The sequence below is a fragment of the Thermobia domestica genome, chromosome 6, assembly GCF_964235325.1.
Source record: "Thermobia domestica chromosome 6, izTheDome1.hap1.1, whole genome shotgun sequence".
Lineage (NCBI taxonomy): Eukaryota > Metazoa > Arthropoda > Insecta > Zygentoma > Lepismatidae > Thermobia > Thermobia domestica.
This window is the reverse complement of record NC_137459.1, coordinates 194,019,219-194,027,380: the sequence shown is the minus strand read 5'-3', so window position 1 is coordinate 194,027,380 and position 8,162 is coordinate 194,019,219. Positions and strand designations below refer to the sequence as shown.

Below are 8,162 nucleotides of genomic sequence, written 5' to 3'. Positions count from 1 at the left end.
GGCCCCGGATACCTTTCAGTTGGCCCTTGGAGTCACCCCGACAACACCTCTCGATGTGCCTTACGTCAGTTAGCTACTCCAGTTTTTCTTTTGTTGATTTATCTCCAATCGCTTTCATACTACGGGTACTAAACCTTTTCTCTGACACGGATACTATGTTTCGGCGGCCTTTTGAGAACACTGCCATTTGACATCAATCGTTTTCTCCTGCAATATGTTAGATTTTGCAAGATTTATCGAACGAGGTACCACTCGACTCATGTTACTATTTGAAATTTTGAAGTTAGCCCCCAAGACCCCTTTAGGGAGGCCACTGGGATCACAGGGACCACACCGTTCGATATGCCCTATGATATTTACGTATTTTAATTTTGTTCCATTCATTTACCTTCCATGGTTTTCACACTACGGGTACTGGAGTTTCCGAACCATATTATGGCGGCCATTTTGAAACCGGTGCACAATATGGAACATATTTTGGTACAGCGTTACTTAGTTTTCCAAGACCTTTCGAACGAGGTATTACTCGACCCATGTTCCCATTTGACATTTTAAAGTTACCCCCCATTACCCCCATTTAGGGAGGGCGGGGAGGAGTACTTTTGGCGGAATTGGGTTTCTCCCTTATCAATATATAACATGTACTTGAAACCTTTCTTCTATGTTTTATCATTTTTCAGATATTTCCGTGGATTAATTAAAATGACCCACCCTGTATATAGGGTATTAATGAACTATACCGACAAACTGTAGGAGGTGATTCCTCACATCAAAATAAGAAAAATGTTCATATGAACATGTGGCAAAAGTGCATAGTTTCAGAACTAGGGCTGTCCAAAATCACGAGAAAGTCAAATTTCCAGAGATCCTAGTTCAAATTCCAGAAGCTGTGGTGGTGTCCTTATCAGCGTAAAGAAAGTCACGGATACACAATCCAAACGTGTACATTTCATCCCTTCTCAATAGGTTTACAGGGTATTCTCCACAGGGTGTAATTCTGAGATATGCTCTCAATAGAATTTTCAGATATATCTTGATTTCAAAGAGGGTTCAAAAAAGGCAGGAGTTAAGCCCTAGCTCTGAAACTATGCACTTTTCCCTACAGGTCGATATGAATATTTTCTCTTATTTTGATGTGAGGAATCACCTCTTACAGTTTGACAGTATAGTTCATTAACACCGTATATATATATATATATATATATATATATATATATATATATATATATATATATATATATATCGGGTGATCTAAAAATGGGGCCCACGGATTACAAAGCATTATTCTACAACTCAAGTATTAAAGCGAACAATATATTTAATTCTATATCTTTAGAGTCCTCTACTGGAGAGGCGAATTGCACTATGTGGCAACGCCACATATAAAGAACCATATAGTAGATCTAGTATTCCATCAAACAGTTACATTGACTGTTTCCAGATGGCATTTAAATTCAATAGACGTTTATAGTAGCACCATCTATTAGTGTAACAGTTGTTGTAGCTACTTGAACGATTCGTAAAGTGATACTAGTATTTCAAAGTTAATCTACGACGTTGTCCCACAGAGAAATTTTTGATGAACAAACTCCATGGCTCTGGATAAGTAGAGTAACAAATAAACCACAGTTCTGACCAGAGCAGAATGAAATATATTAAAAACTATACTTACAATGTGTTACAGTTTCAAGGACCTAACGTCCTCTTCATCAGACACAAACACAGGAAAGACAAGCGACAGCAGATCTTATATACACGAGAAAGTGAAAGGCCACGCCCTTTTCTTCTCTCTCATTGGACGGAGGGAACCAATGAGGATAAAGGCAATTACGCGCCAACAGAAAAATATAATGAGTCCTTTCACTTTTTCTAACAATTCTTTAAACAGATGACAAACAAAGAAAAGTAAATAACAAATATAAAATATTAAATAAGAAAAATAAATAACTATATATATATATATATATATATATATATATATATATATATATATATATATATATATATATATATATATATATATATACATTAATAGTATATATGCACTTTTCTTGTTCCTTTTCTATCACATCCAACAATTTCTCCCATTGCTCGTGTATATTCATACCGCTTGTCCAATTCATTAAGTTCTCCTCTTGTTCTCTCTTTATTCTTCTAGCCTCTTTCCACTTTCTAATAATCTTCCTCTTCTCTCTCTCTAAACCCCTAGCCCCCTCCCAGTCTATTTGATGTCCCATTTCCTTCACGTGTTTGTATATAGCGTTATTATCTCTTTTCAGTCTAACATCATCCTTATGTTGTTTTAATCTGCCCATAAGCCTTTTCCCCGTCTCCCCCATGTATTTCATGTCACACTCACCACACTTCACTTCATATATCACTCCTTGTTCCTGCTCCTCTATATGATTTTCCTTCCTTTTCCTTTTATTCCTTATGCACTTCAACAAAGTTTCTCCTCCTTTTCTATAAGTCTTCACACCACCTTTTCTTAACAACTTCTTCAGCACTTCCGTCTTTTTGCCTATGCTCTGAATTCCATACCACTTCTTGTCTTCCTCTTCTTTCCTATCCATATTATCTTCTTTCCTCTTTCACCTAAACTGCTCTATCATATATCCATTATTGTTCAATTATTTGTAGATTTTTTTCCAAATCTTTTTTCTTTCCCTCTTCCTCGCTGTTGATGTTGTCTATCTTCCTTTCCATGTTCCTAATGAAATTCTTCTTAGTTGCTTTGTCTACATCACTTCTCCAGTGGCAATAAATACATGCCCAACACGGTTTCTGATACCAACTGGTAGTCACTTTTTCACCTTGCTTCTCTATCTTCATATCCATGAAATTAATAGAGTTATTTTCTTCAACTTCTGATTCTAACATTATGCATTTCTCTTGGTCTTCTATACTTTCAACATATTTCTCCAGTTGATTTATATTCCCTGTACATATGCCTAAGCAATCATCAACATACCCGCAAAATAACAGTAACTTTCCTCCTGCTTGTTCTGTCGCTTTTTTCTCCCACTTGTTCATTACTATTTCCGCTAGATCTGGACTCAGCTTGGATCCAATGCTTAAACCTTCTTTTATCTTCACTAGTCTTTCTCCAATTATGCAATAGCTATTTTCCCACAAAGTCTTAAGCGCTCTTATGACTTTCTCTTTTTTCCACTGACGTATAACTTTCCCTTCCATCTCCTCTTCTATTGCCTTTATGACATAATCCCTTCTTATACTGGTGAACATGGCTTTAACATCTACACTAAACATTAACACCTTCTCCTGATTCCACTTAATCTCATCTATCCTCTTCCTCAATTCTTCCGTGTTCTTCACTCTGCATGTCTTTTGTCCTTCTCTGATGTCGTCCATTATCTCTCTTAATTTCTCCTCTAGTGGTTCAAAATAGTTACCTCTGCAGTCCAGTGCTGGTCTTAGCTTCACGTCCTTCTTATGTATTTTATGAAAACCTTTCATGACAGGAATCCTTCCTTTTTCGTTGATCACCTTTTTAATCCCCGCCTTTTTCCCTTCTTGTACTATCTTCTTCAACACTTCATCTTTCAAGTCCTTGTCAAACCAATGACTACGCGGGCCAAAGGAGAGCGTGATAATCCTTCAGCTGCAAGGGACCCGCAGGAAGTTAAAAAGCGTTCCTTAGTAGTACGTAAAATTAGGTATGAAACATTTGTGGCACGGTACGGTACTTACAGCGACATAGAGGGCAGAGGCCACTTTCAGATGCGCTTAAATCTTGATTGACGGACACTATATAAGTAATATTATCCTCACTTCTCTCCTTTCTAAGTGTTTGCGGGATAGTGGTCTGATACACTTATATTTTTGGGCTTCGTCATATTATTATTATTATTATTATTATTATTATTATTATTATTATTATTATTATTATTATTATTATTATTATAGATTAACCTTGTCCATATTTGCTGATTTTAACTCGAGCTCCCTCGTGGCTAAGCGGTTAGCGTACGCGCCTTTGGCGTGGGAGACCCAGGTTCGATTCCCGGCGGGAGCTCATGTGGTTCGGATTACACGTTAATCAGTAGCTCCACGTCTCATATAGCCTCGCTGCTGAACGGGACGCTAAACTAAAATCAACTCAACTCAACTGATTTTAACTACTCCTTCACTTTTTACGTGTATTAGGCGCCAAGTCTGGGAAAGTAACGTAACTGAAGTAATGCATTACTTTCGAAGTAGGGTAAAAAAGTTACCTCTCTGGCTGGCACAAGTAACGCGTTACATTTTAAGGGAAAGTAAAGAAACTTGTAAAGCGTTACATTTTTACAAGTAACTGTTCCCAACACTGCACTCCATAACATTACAATATAGTACTGGGTATATATTAAAAAGCATTCGCTACCTTTTACATGGCAACAGATCAATTCCAAATAAAACAAACTTCATATGTGGACTCAGTATCATAGAAATGAGTTCTTTTTCCGTACTTACCTTTATAGAAAAAAAACCTGGAAGCTTTAGAAATTTATACAACTTCCGATTTCAATTGTGATCCTCAAGGATCAAAAAACTGTAATAGACCGAGAAAACTCTTTCGTATGGATTCAGCGTGTGAAGAACAGATTCCATCTTACAAGGGGAAAGCAGATTTTGGTAAATAAATTTTGGGACCATCTTTCGCGAGTAGTAGTGCACATTAAAAGTGTTAATATTACAAACTGGGGGAATTCAATAGCCAGAAAAGATGGAGAAAATGCGTATTAGAGTTTCCCAATCGCCGCATATATGATACCAAGCGTCATACGAGTGCGAAAGGTCGACGAGAGCGGACGTGGGGAAGAGTTCTCGGAAGACTGTTCTTACTGTGTTGCATACGAGTGTTAGTGAGACGTACTATCATTAATAATTTTCCGAGCTTATTGCTCCTGTGTACTGCAGGTACGTGATTTATTCTTTTGACCTGTAAAAGTGAAGTAAAATGAATCGTGTAAATACGATTCAATTTCTATTTGAAAATAGCGCCCAGAAACCTAGTGCTTTTGAGTTGCATGATTGGATTTTTGAAACTTTTCATTTGCAAGAAGACGAAATAGCTGCTATTCAAATTCCGACAACCCAGCGTTGTGTTTATTTAAAATTAGTGCGGAAAACTCGAATGGAGCGGATTCTTCGCGACGCTAATGGTGAACTGACTTTCAAATATAATAATGGCGCCGTTGCTAAAGTATTGGTAAATGATGCTACTTTAGAAGTGAAAGTGTTACGCATATTTAATTTGCCCCCGGAGACTTCGATTCATTGTATTCAGACGACTTTAAGTGCATATGGTAATGTGTTAAGTGTTACACCTGATGCATGGTCTAGACAATATCGATATACTATAAATAATGGCATTTATCTTGCCCGTGTTCAGCTTAAACGAAACATTCCAACATTTGTGATGTTTTCAAAATATCAAGGACATGTTATTTATGAAGGACAGCCGAAAACTTGCCAACGATGTCATTCAGAATTACGTGAACGCTCTAATTGTCCTTTAAATACTCGCCCTACAGTGTTGCCTATACCCCCTACTGTTCCCCGTCAAGTGCCTGTACCTCCCCCCTCTGCCATCCAATCTAGTACTACGGACAGTGAATTACATGTAACGAAGGAATAAATTCAATTCAGTTCTAATGATGTTCGACCTGTAGCTCCGAGCGAAAGTGTTGAGAACGAAACACAGGCGGAAACTGCTGACGTAACACCAGAGGAAGTAGCTGGTGTTTCTCCCGTGGAACTCGCTCAGACCGAAGTAACTGAAGGTCAATTCACTTCACCAACAACAACAACGGGGAGTGTCGATAGAAAGCAAACAGAGGCTTCTTGTGTGCTTCAAACTGATACAAACGATAACTCTGACCTTCTCAAGGACGCTGACATTGATAGTAATGATGATTTTCCGTTACTACGATCTAGCCAACGCAAAATTAAACGTTCGAAATTAGAGAATAAAATACATGATAATACATCGCCAAAAAGACGGACACGTCAACAAATTGCGCTTCATCTGCAAAATAATAGTACTGCCTCACAAAAGAAATTAAATACGGGTGATAATCAGGCAAGCAATATGGACTGTTCTGAAACGGCGTCTGTAAATACCTGAATACTTCGTTTGCCTTTAGTTGTTTACATTTAACAGGGAATGAGTGTTAAGGTTGCCTTGTGTTTACTGTGTTTACTGGGTTTACTAAGTTTACTGTGTTTATTTATGTCCTTATTGAGTTGTGTTAATGTTAATGGCATGAGTTCGGAAACGAAACGTCAACTGTTTAAACAGTTTATATTCGACCACGATCCCGGAATTATTTTTTGCAAGAGGTAATTGAAGATAATTTTGCTTATCTCACTGGTTATAAATCTTATGTAAATTTGGGAGTGAACCGAAGAGGTACTGCAATTTTGATCAAGCACGAATTTGAGATTTCTCAGTTGCGCATGACACCAGATGGCCGTGCTATTGGTTTTCTTTGGAACAAAATATTATTTCTTAATATATATTCTCCTAGTGGGCATAATAAAATAAATGAACGTAAGATATTTTTTAATGAAACGTTAGTATATATGTTTAATCTGACATATGATCATGTAATATTTGGGGGAGACTATAATTGTATTATTCGACCTGGAAAAGATGCCACAGGAGACACTAGTTATAGTCCTGAATTACGATATTTAGTCGATGGACTTAGGTTACAGGGTGTTGCTATTTTTAAAAAGAAAGACCATTTGTACACGTATGTCCGTAGTAATAGTACTAAGAGTAGAATAGACAGATTTTATTTTAGTGATAGGTTGTGTACACCACAAGTGATGTATGATGTGCGTGGTAATTCTTTTTCCGATCATTTTGCAGTACAAATATGGATCCCTTATGATGTACCACGAAAGTTAATGGGTAAATCTTATTGGAAATTAAACTCTTCTTTGTTAGATTTACCTGAAGTTAAAGAAAACTTTCGAAACTGTTGGATTAAATGGTGTGAACGTAAGCCCCACTTCAACTCTATTCTCAATTGGTGGGAGAAAATGGTTAAACCCAGTATCAAAACCTTCTTTATGCGCATCGCACAAGATCAGGCTATACAGACTACACATACTTTGCAATTTTATCAAAAATGTCTCCAAGAATTGAGTCACAGGAATGATCTTCCAGATCAATATCAAAGATTGCAATTTTTTAAAGCAAAAGTTTTAAATTTGCAACGAAGAAACTTAGAAGGGTTTACGGCAAGAAGACGTGATCCTATGACGATTCCACACGAAAGGTTATCCATGTACCAACATATAAAAGAAACTCGCCGACGAGAACGTTTCAGTATTCCTTCTCTTCATACAGGGGATGCGAGTGTCCTTCAGAAGCAACCTGATATAGCGGCTTATATACTCTCCGAATACCAAAACAAATTTAATGACATACTTGATCTTACTCAGTCTGATCCGCCATTTCCTCTGCCGCAAGTGAATTTTCCTACCTCTGAAACACACCTCTTGACCCAACCATATACAATGAACGAAATCCACCAAGTAGTTAAATCTTGTAGTACATTGAGTAGTCCAGGAGTTGACGGAATTCCGTATGCTTTGTATCAATGTTATTGGGATATTATTGCCTCGGACTTTCTTGAAGTCGCTCATTATATTCTAGAGACGGGTCAGGTGTCTACCACATTTGCTACGGGGGCCATTGTTTTAATACCGAAGAAAGATAAATCCCAGGTCTTGAGTGATTACCGCCCTATTACATTACTCAACTGTGATTACAAAATTATTGTGAAATGTCTTGCTTGTAGATTGCACCCTTTCATGCCTGATCTATTGCATGACGCCCAAAGTGGCTTTAGTATTGGTAACAAAATGTTAGATGTTCTAATGGACTTCCGCGACACAGTTGCTTGGTTTGATACCACTGGTACTATGGGCGGTTTACTGAGTTTAGACCTCTGTCAAGCTTTTGATAGTGTGAGACATTCCTATTTATTTCATGTTATGCAACATATAGGGTTACCTCAGAAATTCATTCGACAAGTCCAAACCCTGTTTTTCCATGCAGCTCCTAGACTCCAAGTCAATGGTTTCTTGACACCAGCATTCCCAATTCGTAAGTCCATACGCCAAGGAGACCCCTTGTCGTCGGT

At 37.6% G+C, this 8,162-nt stretch overlaps 1 protein-coding gene across 1 annotated transcript; it reads right to left on the bottom strand.

The window, feature by feature from the left end:
• Positions 1 to 2,619: 2,619 nt before the first annotated feature.
• LOC145687402 (uncharacterized) lies at positions 2,620 to 3,477 on the bottom strand. Its single transcript, XM_081760859.1, has one exon. The coding sequence runs from the start codon at positions 3,475 to 3,477 to the stop codon at positions 2,620 to 2,622; it is 858 nt and encodes a 285-aa protein (XP_081616985.1).
• Positions 3,478 to 8,162: the final 4,685 nt, after the last annotated feature.